Source organism: Antennarius striatus, chromosome 16 (assembly GCF_040054535.1).
Source record: "Antennarius striatus isolate MH-2024 chromosome 16, ASM4005453v1, whole genome shotgun sequence".
NCBI classification, from domain to species: Eukaryota; Metazoa; Chordata; class Actinopteri; order Lophiiformes; family Antennariidae; genus Antennarius; species Antennarius striatus.
In genome coordinates, this window is record NC_090791.1 from 15,900,661 (window position 1) to 15,917,080 (window position 16,420).

Sequence of the window (16,420 nt, forward strand, 5' to 3'; positions counted from 1 at the left end):
AATGTTTATAAATTATGAATTTTTTTCTTATAAAATAGTTATTTCTAACAGCTGTGGAAATAGAAGCTGACCAACCAATGAATAATTTTTGGCCCATGTTTTATCTTCATGCCAATATTCCATGTTGGCTCACACAGAAATATTATCAGTGGTGTTGTGAGAGAGTTTTAAGGTGTGCCAAGTCTCAGCTGCTACAAAAGAAAAAATGTGTGTTCTTTCAAATCCATTGAAGTCAGTAGATAAACAAGTAGAGTAGGCACCAATGTTGTCAAAAATAAGCCAATCCCCAATGTGCAACTCAGGTAACCAGTAGGTGTTAGATAATTTGTCTTTACTGCCACAGGTTGGACCCCAGATAGTAGTCTTGTATTTCTCCTCACTGCCCTCCACAGCCTGGAAACACAAACATAAAATATAAAAGTTGCTGTGTGTGTAACTAAGATCAATAAAACGAAGTTTACCGGTATTACCAATCACATCTACTAACTGGGTGTGGCAACAAGTTGATGTGGAAAAGAAGGTAAATTAAAGAAGGGGCGTCTTGTGAACACATGTAGAATGAATTATATATATAACAAGGCAGTCAGAAACTACAACAACTCGCCACTTACCCTGACCTTCTTCCAGGGTAGGTCATGGTACCCTATAGCTTTGACCTTTCGGGGTAGGTCAAAGCTATGCACTAGCTTTGACCATAGATCAAAGCTAGTGCATAGGTAGATCAAAGCACTAGCTTTGATCTATGGTGTTGCTCACACTGGTCTTTCTATCTTATCCGGTTACTGAGTGCACAAAAGTTGAAATTTGACCTTGACCTAGTTTCCTCAAGGTCAAGGTCATCATCTCATTTTTCTCCCCTTTGCTGCCTGAGTAATCTGCTTTTTGTTTCATCTCAGTATCTGCAACAGTTATGAAGATATTTGGTGGGCATACAAATGGACGGACACACAAACACCGATAATTACAATACATCACCGTTTTGAAGCGGGATGTAAAAATAGTTTTCACTAAATTAGGCTATAATAACTCAGGATTGGCATTTATTTGTAGCAAGAAGGTTGATATTTACCCTGTGGAGGTATGGTTCAATTTTGGCATTGCCATTGATAATGCAACTCAAAGAGCCATGTATTCCATCATTAATGCAGTACATCATTCTTCTGTTGCATCTCTTTTTCTCACCATCTGGAAAATACATTAAAATGAAGACAGTTTGTACAACATCCACCAATGTAAACAAACATTAATTTTAAAATTACATGCATGCTTGACGTGTCCTGTACAGGTATTTAGTCTGCCTGCAGTGAGCCCTACAAATTCAGTGAGTTTAATTTCATGTTGTTGCAGTTGTGGTCTAATAAAATGATAAATAATAATATATTCAATAAATTATAGGTGACATGGTGGTGCAGTGGGTAACACTATTGTCGCAAGGAGCGAGTATTGAAGATGAATGAATAAATAATTTATCCTCACATCACTACGAATCAAAACAAACTCACAATGAAGAAACTTATTGTAGAAAAATGATAAAGGGCACCATGGGTAAACATTCTCAAAGTCCATGTACACTCCTGTGATCATCTCTGACCAGAACGAATTCTGGTGTACCAAGTGTTTTCTGAATAAATGTCTTATTACATTATTTTTCTTTAATTGTGCCTGAAGTTTTTAATTTCTCTTATAAATATCCATCAACTCAACAATTAATTTGTTAATCTGTATGATATTTATTCCCCGTTTCCTTTAGGAGGTAGAGAAAGTTAGCTTGTTACTGAAATATCTGGGGTCTGACAGAACAAATTCCATGCTGCGACCATCATTGATCATATGAGCTCCAGCAAAAGACTCTGCATACTTAAAGCTCCAATTTCCAGTTTAAATACACATCAAGTCATTAAAAAAAGATACATATATATTTAAATCAGAACATAACAGCTCTCTTTATATAGAAAATGGAAGGCAATAGTATAAATCCCTGATGACCAGTCATTACAAAGTGCAACTCTTGTGATGAAACTGTATGTAAAGAGGTCTATAATGCTTAAATGTAATGTTTACAATAATGCTACTACTGTATTAGCCATGTTGACTATGCTAAATCTGTTAAACATACTGTTAAAAAAGTGTAAAGGTAGCTATTTATCAGGTTGCTTTATTGCTAATTATTACAAGTTTCCTAATGAGGACGAAAATACTGAATGAATAAATAATCATTTTCTCTCCACACTCTCTCACATTTTGTTTCTGTGTGTGATTAAGCTTTTTTTTTTAATCAATTCAGCACATGGTGTGTGTCCTTGCCCCTGTCTGAAATATAAACAGGGTTTCTAAAGCATAATACCTTCGTAGGAGTCTAGAATTGTAAAATGAGAACTATTTATAGATTATCAAACTTTTTTTTAGAGAACAAAGCTGAAAACTGCATGATAGCACAGAAAGCAGGTTCTTTGGAACCTGCTCATAGTTGAACCCTTTGAACTATGATTAGGCCATCTCTTCATGAAACAGCTCTGCTAACCCGAATGTACCCTAATGAAGAAGAGCGCTAGCATGCATCTAGCATCACCACAGTATACATAATTTGAGAGTAAGTGTATGATAACTGAAAGACAACGTTCCAATAGCTTCAAAGTAATTTTCTGTGATTTACCACTTTGTTCATCCACATCATGTGTAATGACCCTTTTGCCAATGACGTTCGTCACCAGCGTGAAGGATGATTCCACGTAGTATCGGCCTGGTTCAGCAATAACCTTCACCCCACTGTCAGGTGGGAAATATTCTTCTAATGCTGCATTAATGACTTCTGAAAACTAGGAAGAAAAAAGATAAGTTTTTTATATTGAATCATTTAGCAACACACAAATTTGTCAAGTAGGACAACACTGTGGCCTTCCTGTTGAGTTCATGTACTGTCACATCACTTAAACAGTCATTTGTCAACACATCACAGTATCAATATCCACATACAAATCAGCTAAAATGGGAAACTGTACAGTTACTTCAAAAAGGTTGTTTTGAAATTTGTGATTGGAAGCCATTTGTTTTCTTGATCTCAGATTGTGGGTGGTTGAACCCCAGTTTCATTCCCACTCTGTTGCATTGGGATTTATTTTCCAGTAAAACTGAAAACTTTCAATAAAGATTTTAAAGTTATTTATTATCATAAATAATATGTTAGTGTGTGTATTAGTTTGTATAAACTTCTGTGAATGACAATTATTATTTAAGAAGTAAATTACTGTATATTTTGTTAAATGTGACATTTGTTAGTACGTGTGTTTAGATCTAATCTGTCCAGGATTCTAATAAAATCAAATGAATGATTAAATGAATGTTTACACTAATAAAGCCATACATTACACATAATATAGAAATATAAAGACTATTAGTTAAAGGTTGAGTGTCAAATGTAGTTGACATTAAACACACAGTAAAGTCACTGGCTCTTCTATTTACAGATAAGGATTTGGTTGAAATAATAATTATGAGCATGCATTACAAATATTAAGCCATAATATTTTTCTGTAGTAGTTTGAAGTTACTTAATTTGAATAGTTTTCAAAGTTTATCAGGTCTTCACCAACTTAAGTCACAGTCATAATTTCACGTTTCCTAGTTGCAATCGATTTAAAACAATACACTCCTGCTGAATCGGCAGGACGACACAAGGAAAGGAAATGAGATTTGTCAGGAAAAGTTCATCAAAAGCTGAACAAGTCAAGTCACTAATGATGAAGTTGTGGTTACACTGAAAGTATTCATGTATTTACTGTTTGCTTTTTCAAAACATGTTGTGTTTTACCTTTTCAAATTTCTCTTGGTAGTCATCCCTCCCACAAAATCCGCCACCAATATCCAAGACGTTGAACTGGAAGCCCAACACATTCTGAAAAACAATGTGAACAGGTCAGAGTAGCCGTAGCTGAGGTACACAAATACTCTTAATACAGGAGCAAAAAAATGTTGAGCCTATCAGTGTTAGTTGTTTAGTAGGAACACAAATACATTTGCTGTATGGACACAACCCATTTACTCTGGAGCTGTTTGACTTTAGATCTTGCCCTGACAAAGTGCTTCTGTATGTTTTGACAACTGTACTACTGTGAGTCCTTGTTAATCTGCATATTACAGCACTACATAACTGTCTAAGATGGTATGAAAAATCTGTTGTTTTCTTTTTGTTTGGCTGCTTGGTTTGCTGCAGGTTGCTCTCTGAATTAATATATGTTTTTGGGGTAGCTATGCTTCATTTTGAAGCATCAATACATCCTAGAAAACACAGACTTCTACAAGGAATAGCACTACTGTCTAGAGATTCAGCTCAACTGTGCAAATCATCACAACAAAATAGATCGATGACTGTAACCAATCATACTTTTCAGTGTGGTTTTAATTTCCTGTGACAATGACTTACTGCAATGTCAAAGGCATGCCGGGCATCTGCTATGGCCTGTTTGAATGCCAAACTGTCAGTGCAGCCAGTGCCAATATGAAAGCTGACACCAATGACCTCTAAGCTCAGTTCTTTAGCACGTTCCAGCAGTTGATCAATTGACTCCAAGCTGGCACCAAACTTTTTACTAATTTTGTATAAGGCTTTGGAATCATCCACTGCAATGCGGAGAACGAGTCTGGAAGACGATTCATAAGAATTGCATGAATAAATTATCATAGGACAATTTTAATCTAATTTGGAAGGAAAATATTAGCAGTGTTTTACTTACTTGGCTTTGGCATGATTTAGAGAAATTTTTTGCAGTTCATCCTCATTATCAAAAGTCATCATATTCACCCCTTGAGTGCTGGCATATCTGATGTGTGACGGTGGTTTGATGGTGTGTGCATAAAGGATTTTGTCAGGAGTCACTCCGAGGGACAGAGCCAGTTTAATTTCACCCTGTTAAAACTCAACAAGTCTAAAATTAATACACTTGGACAACTAACATTTTAAATAAAGAAAACTGATTATTTTTATGTTACATTACAGCACCTTGCTAGCACAGTCAAGACCTGTTCCCAAAGTTGTTAGCATCTTCAAAACTGCTGGTGTGCTGTTACACTTGACTGCATAGAAAGGTTCGACTCGAGGTAACTTAGTGATCCACATGAGGTGTCTTGTATACAGATTATCTAAACTGGCTACAATAAATGGCTCCTCATTGTCCTAAAAGAAAAAGGTAACAATTTTTTAAACAAATCTCTCAAATATCTCACAGGATATTCAAAAAATTATAGATTACAGTTCGGAGAGTGTTCTGTTGTCTCTGTTACTCACCTTTGCAACAATCTGTTTTATTTTATCACTGATGAAATCATTCATTGTTTGTAACTTCTCTAAAATATCAACGTCACAATTATCAGGAGAAAAATCGTGGACGACTGATGCATTTGTCATTGATCGTGCTGCAGAGGATGACAAGACATAAAATCTTTATAAACAGTATGTCCTTTCTTGTTTATAGCTATTTGTCAAAATAATATAATAGCATTGATAGACTCATTTTTCTCACTGATTACTTCACATCAAATGGTCCAGTAAGAAACATTTTGTCTTACCACAGACCGCGTGATCCTCCATTTAGTATCCTTGAAAGTCTTTATTTGAAAAGAGTCAGTGAAGAATTTTAACTGGAAATAAGTGTGACAGTCAGTTCCCACATATTTATACAGAGTCCACCCCTTGTTTGAATAATATCAACACATCACTTTGTATCTCCAGTTATTTTCCCTAACAATTAAACATATTACATTAATTACACTGAGATAAACTGATTAAATGTTAATCAGTCAGAATGGAAAAACTATCATTCTATTTGTCACTCTAAAAGTCATGTAATTGTGTTTTTGTACTGGTGTGTTTCTAGTGACCATGTGGAAAAAGGTCATGACTTGCCAATGTTAATTTTTCTAATTTAAAATTTTTCTAAATATTACCATTTTTGGAGAAAAACATTTGTAATCATTAGTGTCACTGATGTGATTAAAAACTTGTGTGAAGGGTGAAGCACAAAGTGCATTTTGTTTCTCTTCTCATTCCTCCGTAGGCTGTGTTTTGCATGTGTCGGAAAACTGAACAGTAAATGACTCGCAGGTCCGGCAACAACATACGTACATGGTTAAATACTCACACACGAGGCTGGTAGCACAAAAAGAACAAACCCAGCTCAGGTGAATAAATTATTCTTCAAGTACCAATGATGAAATTTTTTTTTCCAGTTTTCTCATGTTTGTTCTTTCTACACCCTATTCCTAGAGATGTTAATAATTTTAAAATTACTTTGGGTATTCATGTATCATATTCACAAAAAAGCTTCATGATGGAGATTATTTTATTTAATTGTCAGGATTATTTCTGTCACATCTCGACGGTCCTTTTAAAAGTAATAGTGTTTTCTCATGTTACTTATGTCAGGGGGATACTCTTTTGCAAGTTTCAATGTCCCTCACTCGCCTTTCAGGTTTTTCTTTATGATTTGTATCAAGACCTTCATTGACTAAAAATCAGCTATAATAAACAGAAAAATCATTTTTTCTTTGTCTTAATTTCCAGAAGAAAAAACAAAACAATATAGCAAACAAAAGAAAACAAAGAAAACAAACATGAAACTAACTAACTAACTAAACTCAGGCAGCTCATAGTGTTAATACCCTTTAAAGTTAGACTTTTCTCTCCTCCATCCTTATAATGCATTGGACAACCACAAACAAGTTCAAAAAGCTGTCATCTTACCATTCAACAAACAAACGTGTACATACAGTTGTGGATTCAATATTAAACTGTTTCGTCATTGAACGTCATAGCCTTGTGGAATTGTCAAGGCTGATTTGAAAAGAATTGTAGCTAGGTTTCACAGTTTCTGCTTAATTTCCTGTGTGTCTTGCCAATCCTGCACATTCTTTATCGATATGTTTCTTCCCTTCCCTTGTTTCTGTATTCATTCATTCATCTTCTACTGCTTTGTTCGCTGTCGCGGGTCGCGGGGAACTGGAGCCTATCCCAGCTGGCTTGGGTGTGAGGTGGGGGAAACTCCAGGCGCAACGCCGCGGAGTCGCACATAGAGACAGACGACTACGCACGCACACATCCTTACTTATGGTCATTTTGGGACCGGCCAGTTAACCTGAAGCGCATGTTTTTGGAGGTGGGAGGAAGCCAGAGAACCCGGAGAGAACCCACACAGACACGGAGAGAACATGCAAACTCCACACAGAGTGGGACTCGAACCTGGAACCACCTTGCTGTGCGGCGACAGCGCTACCCACTGCGCCACCATGCTGCCCATGCCGTGCCGTGTTTCTATATTTCTGTCAAAATAGGTTCTAGCAAGAAAATCTCAGCGTCCACATTTATGGACACATTAGTGATTAAGATGGGACATCGCAATAATGAAGGAAGATCTATGGGATTGTTTAGCAAGCAAACATTGTGAAAGAACTATAAACAAGTTTTATTCATATTGTTACCTGTTGTACTTCCTGTAGTTCAGCCTGTGTTGTACGCCTGTTGTATTGCCTGTTTACCGTGGGTCAGAGAGGACTGCAATTTCATTTGTGCTGTATATCGTGCATATATGGTACACTTGACAATAAAGCTCATTTGACTTTGACTTTCCATTAGTGTCAAAATTCCGTCTTCATGGATTTTTACCAGATCATGACAGTATAATGTTGTAGGTGTGAGAGAGGTTTAAGGTGTGCCAAGTCTCAGCTGTCACCACAGGGTAAATGTGTGTTCTCTCAAATCCACTGAAGTCAGAGCGCATACAAAGAGTGTAAGCACCCATGTTGTCGAGAAGAAGCCAGTCTTCGGTGTGCAATTCAGGAAGCCAGCAACTCTCAGTTATTTTGTCACAAATGTTACACGTTGGACCCAGAGAACAGGTCAAAGTCATTTCATTTTCATCCCCTTTGCCGCCCGAGTAATCTGCTTTTTGTTTCATCTTTCCATCTGCAACGGTTATGAAAATATTTGATGGAATAATTAACTGATGGATGGACTAACAGACGGACGAACGCACAAACACTGACAATCACAATACATCACCACTTTTGAAGCAGGATGTAATGTGCAAACTGAGAATTAAAACAGTGAGGAAACAATCTTGAGGAAAAAAGTAAACAGAACATATAATACCTTGCTAGCACAATCAAAACCTGTGCCCAGAGCTCTCAGCATCTTCAAAACTGCTGGTGTGCTGTTACACTTCACTGCATAGAACGGTGTGACTCGAGGTAACTTAGTGACCCACATGAGGTGCCTCATATACAGACTATCTAGACTGGCCACAAAGAATGGCTCTTCACTGTCCTAAATGGGAAAAAGAGAAAATAATTTGTTTTGAAAATTAAAATGTGGAGATTCATCCCTCAATACTTTCATATAATGTTAGATTCATAGTCAAGAAAGTGTCCAGATGTCTGTGATACTCACCTTTAAACCAAGATGTTTTATCTTACCATCTATAAAATCATTGGTAGTTCTTCCTTTGTCTAAAATGTCAATGTCAAAATCATTATGAGGCAAATCATCCATGACGGATGCATTTGTAGTGGATGGGTCTGCAATAGATGAGAAGAAATGGCAACACGATAACATTTGTAGCATCAAATTATACTGTAAAGGTTGGACCCTGATAAAAAAACAAACATTGACCTGTCTGATTCCTAAAGCCATACGGCATTTATTAATTCACAAAAAAAGCTCTGATAAGTATTTTGCTTGTCTTACCATGACCCATCTGATTCATCACCTTTGACATCTTTAAAACCTGAAGTAACTTCAACACGTCAGTGAAGAATTTCAAGCTGAAAATACATCTGATAATCGATGCCTACATTCACACCTTTATACACTCCCTCCACCTACAATAAGAAACATGACACCTTAATAATAATAATGATATTTAAGAATTAAGAATTACTGACTCATCAAGCAGAAGTTAGGCAGAAGGACAAGTGTGCTAAAATGTTTGATAATGTATTTGATTTTCATTTTGATTACTGTGAACAGACAAAAGAGAAAAAAAGAATGCAGGCCTCTTTTACTTAATTTATGTTCAGAGATCTTAATCTTTTTATGCATAGAGTTCACTACAGTTTAATGCTATTGACATGCTGAGTTGTGAACTGCCAGGCGGGAGGCCTAGAGGAAGACCAAAGAGGAGGTTTATGGATGTAGTGAAAGAGGACATCAAGGTAGTTGGTGTGAGAGAAGAGGATGCAGAAGACAGGGTTAGATGGAGGCAATTGATTCACTGTGGCGACACCTGAAGGGAAAAGTCGAAAGGAAAAGAGGAAGCAACAACAACAACCACGCCAAACATGAAGTTTCGTTACTTAAGTGTATTGGCAATATCACTGTCTAATAGAGGTGGAGAAAATCTCACACACACCAGATGTCATCAAATTCTTCTTCCATTGTTTACCACTCCGTAATGTGTTACGCTCTTCCTTCTGGTGCCTTGCTCTCGCGTCGCGAATATGACGTCAAGGTCCGCTGTATCCCATCGGAGTGTTTGGAGCTGTTCAGACTGCAGACGCATCTGTCCATAGCCGACACGAAACTACCTCCAGAATGTGGTTTCAATCCGTCCCGCAAAAATCAGATTTCATGTGGTATGGGACTGTTCAGACTACAAACGATATACGCGACATCAATCTGGATGGGCTAAAAATCAGATATAGGTGACTAGTCAGAACAAGGTCTAAGTGTCGTGCTATCTATGTTTTTGTAAGAAGATGTTATTTGTGGCCATTTCTTTTGTTTAAATGGAAATTCCCACCACAACATAATACTGGGTCTACTGTAAGCAGTTAGTCATATTCAAGTTCCTTCATATGTTCCTTCATATGATTAAAAAGAAATGTTGTAGTGACGTCATTCTTAGTTTTGAATATGTAAGGATCTTTTTCTTCTTAGCAGCACTGTGGTTATATTAACTGCTATATTCGTGACACGATTATAGATATAATTGTGTGATAATAATTTTTTTTATTTATTTTAGTCTAAGTTGACATCAAATTTAATGTAACTCTGCTTGTCTTACCTGTGTTGTGTGTAAACTTCTTCGGAAGAACTAACCAATGTAGGAATATTTATATAACACGTTAGGAAAAGTGAAAATAAGGGGGAAAAAACAAAAAACAAAACATGGATCAGACCATGTCCGTGATCAGTACTCTACAATAACATGTAACCATACATCAGTCAGATCAACAAAAAAGATTAAATCATTTCGCATTTAGTGAAGTGAAGAACATTGTAAAAACAGAAAATGCTTATGTCCATCTAGACAAGACGTTTGTTTTTCCTTGCAGTTGTCAAAACTGCCACCTTGGCTTTGTCTGTTACAGTTCATCTTCACAATGATATTTGAAAGGAATCATCTCGAGCTTCTAAACTGATTCAAACTTATCTCTGATTATCAATTTACCACACATTACGTATGTGTGATGATCTGCATCTGCCATGTTCTGTTTTGCCTTTTCCATACGTTCCTGACTTCCATGTATGTTCTGTTTTCACTACCACGTTCGTTATTCTTTGCACCTGGTTTGTTCTCCCCTGATTGTTCCGTTTGCTCTTTAGCCAATCCGTGTTCAGTTCTTTCCCATTCTTCACTTAGTTAATTAATTAATCTTCAGCTCCACATAAACCTAGTTTTGCACCCTGGTCTATTTAAGCTCCTTCATTTCAGTTAAGCACTGTCGCAGTGTAGATTTGTGTTTGACTAATCATTATTTCTTGACCATTTCACTTACGACCATCGAGTTTTGCCTTGCCTTATTTGTGATTTTCCAGATTGTGACCTCTGCCTGTTTTGACCACGAATTTGTCTTTTATGCCCCCGTGAATGACCTGGACCTGTTTGTTGCATTACGTTTTTTGCCTGCAGTCTTTGTACCGTCTTTGTCCTGAACTTCTGGTTTTGACCCCTGCCTGTTCCTGACTTTGGACTAATTAAAAGTTTATTATTAATTGACACTTTGACTCTCGCGCCTGGTTCCTTTGGAATCCATGACAGTATTATTTAATTTCATACTCCTTAATCCCCTCCATTATTACAATAAATACAAATATCGAAATCATACAAGGTGTCACTGGCAAACCAAGCAGGATTTAAAATATATCAATAATAATATAGTACAGTGGTATCAAACAGCCAAATCAGAAAATCCCCCTTAAAGGATTTCTACCAGATCATTACAGTATGATGTTGTAGGTGTGAGAGAGGTTTAAGGTGTGCCAAGTCTCAGCTGTCACCACAGGGTAAATGCGTGTTCTTTCAAATCCACTGAAGTTAGTGCGCAGACAAAGAGTGTAAGCACCCATGTTGTCGAGAAGAAGCCAGTCTCCGATGTGCAACTCAGGAAGCCAGTAACTCTCAGTTATTTTGTCATATATGTTACAGGTTGGACCCCAGAGAACAGACAGGTATTTCTGCTCACTCGTCTCCATTGTCTGTAAATGAAAGTGAGGACATTAAAGCCACAAATCAAATTGGTTCTCCTCGTTATCTCAGTCTGCCCATCCCATATTATTCACATGCAGAGGTCAAGCTGGGTCATTGTGCTTAATTAAGAGAGAAGAATTTCAAGAACTTATGTCCATATTGAAGAAAACACATCATTATTGTGCTGTGGTGACGGGGATTATATTTACCTTGTGAGGGAAGGGTTCAATCTTCTCATGAGCATGAGCAATATTTACAAACGACAAGGAACCAGATACTCCATCATTTACGAAGTACATCATCATTTTGTTTGGGGATGTTTCCTTAATTTCTGGTAAAATACATCAAGATAATATAATGTAAAATAACAACTACTTCAAACACATTTGGTCCTTTGCAGACTAAATTCAAAATGAGTTTGAATTGATAGAGAAAAAATGTATTTATCAGTTAGGATGAGATGACTTAATGTCATTCTATTTAGAGAATTATGTTTACCGCTAGGTTTATCCACATCTTCAGTGATGACAGTTTTGGAAATGACATTCATCACCAGTGTGAAGGCTGATTCCACAAAGTATCGGCCTGGTTCAGCGATAATCTTTACTCCACTGTCAGCTGGGAAATGTTCATCGAGTGCTGCATTAATGACTTCTGAAAACTAAGAGTAAACATATACAAAAAAATTAAAGCATTACATGCATCTTTCCATGTGTTTCTATAAAGTACAATCTATGTAATTATACATGATGGATGAAAACCATTTCACAACATTTAATATTTCAATCTTAATATTTTCTTAATGGTCCCCTATTATGTTTTTTTTTCTAATTCATGTCATTCATCTGCCAGATGTCGGGCTACACTGTATTTGAAATGTCTTGCCCCAAACTGATCTGTGGTCCTCAATATCTTTGATTGAATATTAATAAAATGACTTCCACCCAGAAACCCTCCATGTTAATGGGTGTGCTTCTGACCTCTCTCTCTATCAAAACTTCCCTCCCCCCTCAGTTTCACGTGCATTTTGTTTACAAGCACCACCCGATTCACACGTGCTACCGTCCACTTCTTAGTCTGGAACTTTCAGTAACTTTGTTACTACGTATTTTGCTCTTATTCTACTCGTGTTCTTCGCTGTTCCATGATATAACTGCTGATATTAAGCAGAAGCGTAGAGCTGCTTTCTCAGTCAGCTGAACGTAACTCGTGACTCATTGTGTAAACACATGAGACTGACCCTAGACAAAGACCCAATGTTACCAAATGGGACAAAAATCAGTGGAGACAACAACAGATGATTACAGATAGGTGGTAATTTAAACTGTGTTTCCTCTTCTAATTGCATAGACAACGAGATATTGCTAACAACATGGGGGAGCTAAGGTAACGCTAATGAAACAAGGGATGTTACTGGAGAGGTGGCAGAGGGATATGCCTTACGCGGACATACACACACACATACACACACACACACACACACACACACACACACACACACACATACACACACACACATATGACTGAAGCTGAGGTAACTAGTTAGCCAAATGCTTGCTGACTTCAACAGCTTGTGAGGAACTTTCAGTGTGTAGTTCTGAGCAAGGTCATTGTCACACATTGCTACCGCAGCCTGAAAACAAACTCCATCTCGGGGATGACCACGCCCTTATCTGGGTGGACAATTAAATATGACTCAGGATAGGTCAGTTAATCTGTCAATCACACCTGGTGTGATGTCACACACATCGCTTTATGAATCGGAGCGTATTCGATGTGGATTTTTCATTTTTTAATATATCTTTTGATGCAGGAAGCGTTTGTTTTCCAGATTCTAGGGTTTGATAGGGTTAGGGAGAACCAATGTGCATATGTAGAGACCTGAAAAAATGTGTTTTTCATAATAGGACCATAATAAATAATTCACCACTAGTAAAAGGAAGAGGGTGTCGCTAAATTTCCAGTGTACACATATTTATGTCTATTTTGTTCTGTATATATTCTTAGTGTGGCATGGCGGTTGCCAACGGGTGGCGCTGTTGACACACAACAAGGCAGTTCTTGGGTCGCGTCCAGCTCTGTGCAGAGTTCTCTCCATATGGGTTCCCACCAGGTTCTCCTGCTTCCTCTCACCTTCAAAAAAGTGCACTTCAGGTGAAGTGGTCGGTCTCAAATTGCCCGTAGGGGTGAGTTTGTGGGTGCGTTTTGTCTGTCTATATGTGGATCCGTGGAGCATTGGCGTTGTGCCCAGAGTGTACCCTGCCTCACGATCCCTGTCCGCTGGGATCGGCTCCAGTAACCCCACAACAGCGGAAGAAGTGGTATTGAAAATAAATGAATGAATTTATTCTTAGTTTTACCTTGTTAAATTTCACTTGCTGGTCGTCTCTGCCAGAAAATCCTCCACCAATATCTAAGAGATTCATTTGGAAGCCCAGTAAATTCTGTACACAAACAAAAAGCAAACTAAAGGTAAAAATTCAGCTGTTTGAAAAAGGTTGATTAGACATTGCCATGAAAGATCAAAAAATAGCTAAATGAAGCATTTTACCATTGGAATCATGAAGTAATCGTAACAAAATGGATTTCAAGTGAGGATGAACAAATGTACACACGTTGCTTGGGTGTGGTCACGAATTAAATAGTGAGTAAATAGTACTTTTTCATGATAACTCCTGTCCTGATGTCGTGCTTCAGTATGAACAAACACTAAAAGTGTTCAAACATGACAGTAGTACTACTGAGACAAGGTTTTTGTCAGTTGGAACCTTAAAGATCAAGAGAAAAAAAAAGCACATGTAGAAAAAAGAAAAAAAGCGACGTATCATCAAACTCTTACATTTGTTTTTTTGCTTGTTTTAACATTGCAGTAAACTTTTGCATTTCAGCAGTTCATGTTATGCAAAATTAACATTAATAAGTTGAACTCAGTTGTATCACCTCAGTTCTAACCATAATCATCACAACAAAACAGATCAATGGTTATATACGTAAAACATTCAAATTAAGTTTTCTGTTCATATAAATTTCCTGTGATAATAACTTACTGCAATGTCAAACACATGTCGGGCATCACCTATGACCTTCTTGAAGACCAAATTGTCAGTACACTCACTGCCAACATGAAAGCTGACACCAATGACCTCTAAGCTCAGTTCTTTAGCACGTTCCAAGAGTTTATTAACTGTCTCCAGTCTGGCACCAAATATTGAATGGTGTGTTGTCATGGATTTGGAATCATCCACTGCAATGCGGAGAAGTAATCTGGAACACAAATTAAAAGACTTGAAAGAATCAATACTCAAAAGACCAATTTACATGTAATGTGGAAAGAAAATATTATCAGTGTTTCACTTACTTAGCTTTGGCATGAATTACAGAAATTTTTTGCAGTTCATCCAAATTATCAAAAGTCATCACATTCACTCCATGAGTGCAGGCATATCGGATGTGTGACAGTGCTTTGGTGGTGTTTCCATAAATAATTTTATTAGGAGTTGCACCGATGGATATGGCCAGTTTAATCTCACCCTAGCAAAAAAAAAAATTTTTAAATCAAATGATCAAAATGGGACGTAAAATGAAACAATCTTCCTCCATGGTAAAGATGGATAAAAAAGAACACAGAACATATAATACCTTGCTAGCACAATCAAAACCTGTGCCCAGAGCTCTCAGCATCTTCAAAACTGCTGGTGTGCCGTTACACTTCACTGCATAGAACGGTTCGACTCGAGGTAATTTAGTGACCCACCTGAGGTGCTTCATATACAGACTATCTAGACTGGCTACAAAGAATGGCTCTTCACTGTCCTAAATGTGGGGAAAGCAAAGCAATTTACATTGAAAATTAAAATATTCAGTAATTGGTCTTTCAATACTTTCACGTAATCAAAGATTCATAATCAGGAAAGTGTCCAGATGTCTGTGATACTCACCTTTGAACCAAGATGTTTTATCTTACCATCTATAAAATCATTTTTGGTTCTTCCTTTGTCTAAAATGTCAATGTCACAATCATCCGGAGGCAAATCATGTGAAACTGATATGCTTGTAGTTACTAAGTCTGTAATGGATGAGACGAAATGACAAAACCATGTAACATTATAGCATCAGTTTGTACTGTAGGGCTGAACCATGAAAAAAAGCATTCACCCTGTCTTTTTACAGCCATACACTTAATACTTCTTAATTAAAAGCATTTCATTTAGTATATAAGTATTTTGCTTGTCTTACCATGATGCATCTGATCCTCCATGGTTGATATCCTTGAAAATCTGTAATTGCCTGACAAGAGTTAGTGAAGAACTTCAGTGACAAACTGGAAATACGTCTGACAATCTATATCCGTATAGACTCATCTATACACTCCCTCCCTCTACAATAAGTAACACGATACCTTACGAATCCAAGTAGGTATTGATATATGAAGCATAAATCATCCAGATGGGCAAGTATGTTGATTCATGTTTGACTGACATGTTTGATTTTCATTTTAATTACTATGTACAGACAAAAGAGGAAAAAAAGGATTGCAGTAACCTTTTTTTAAAATTTATGTTCACTGAAGTTAACCCTTTCATGCATAGAGTGTACAGTGTAAAGCTAGTGAAAAGATGTTTTTTTTTCTTTTTATTAATGCAGGAATTTTGACAATAAAGTAGCATATCAACCAATAGAGTGGACATTATTATATCATATCAGACATAGAAATACAGTAGAAAAGACATTGCAGGTAAAAAAAAAAAATTACAAAAAAGGAGAGTGAAACAAAGTTGGTTGATAGACAGCGGGAAGTTTCTCATAGTTTTTAGTTTAAGCTGTCTATAAAGAGTATTGATTTTATATTGAGAGGAAATTATGATAAAGATAAATCACATGTCCATTGAACTGTACATCATACATCAGTGTCTAAATTTCAACAAATCATGTTAAAATTAGCCGATTAATGAAAATACTTC

The 16,420-nt window shown here is 36.9% G+C and overlaps 2 protein-coding genes across 2 annotated transcripts; both read right to left on the reverse strand.

Annotated features, from left to right (window-relative positions):
* Positions 1-129: 129 nt before the first annotated feature.
* Positions 130-8,539, reverse strand: LOC137609372 (ornithine decarboxylase-like). Its single transcript, XM_068336355.1, has 8 exons — positions 8,438-8,539; positions 8,141-8,314; positions 4,731-4,903; positions 4,421-4,637; positions 3,809-3,892; positions 2,654-2,816; positions 1,070-1,185; positions 130-393 (listed from the first exon to the last, which is right to left on the reverse strand). The coding sequence occupies exons 1-8, from the start codon at positions 8,537-8,539 to the stop codon at positions 130-132; spliced, it is 1,293 nt and encodes a 430-aa protein (XP_068192456.1).
* A 2,670-nt stretch (positions 8,540-11,209) lies between these two features.
* On the reverse strand, positions 11,210-15,717 carry LOC137609373 (ornithine decarboxylase-like). Its single transcript, XM_068336356.1, has 9 exons — positions 15,696-15,717; positions 15,398-15,456; positions 15,099-15,272; positions 14,818-14,990; positions 14,507-14,723; positions 13,820-13,903; positions 11,958-12,120; positions 11,669-11,790; positions 11,210-11,467 (listed from the first exon to the last, which is right to left on the reverse strand). The coding sequence occupies exons 1-9, from the start codon at positions 15,715-15,717 to the stop codon at positions 11,210-11,212; spliced, it is 1,272 nt and encodes a 423-aa protein (XP_068192457.1).
* Positions 15,718-16,420: the final 703 nt, after the last annotated feature.

Coding starts and splice junctions, on each gene's coding strand:
- LOC137609372 (XM_068336355.1), bottom strand. CDS start 8,539: ATGGATGATTTGCCTCATAATGATTTTGACATTGACATTTTAGACAAA. Junction 4,638..4,730: donor CTAAATCATGCCAAAGCCAA/GTAAGTAAAACA, acceptor ATCGTCTTCCAG/ACTCGTTCTCCGCATTGCAG. Junction 2,817..3,808: donor ACCAAGAGAAATTTGAAAAG/GTAAAACACAAC, acceptor TTTTCTTCCTAG/TTTTCAGAAGTCATTAATGC.
- LOC137609373 (XM_068336356.1), bottom strand. CDS start 15,717: ATGGAGGATCAGATGCATCATG. Junction 14,724..14,817: donor GTAATTCATGCCAAAGCTAA/GTAAGTGAAACA, acceptor TTTGTGTTCCAG/ATTACTTCTCCGCATTGCAG. Junction 11,791..11,957: donor AGATGTGGATAAACCTAGCG/GTAAACATAATT, acceptor GTATTTTACCAG/AAATTAAGGAAACATCCCCA.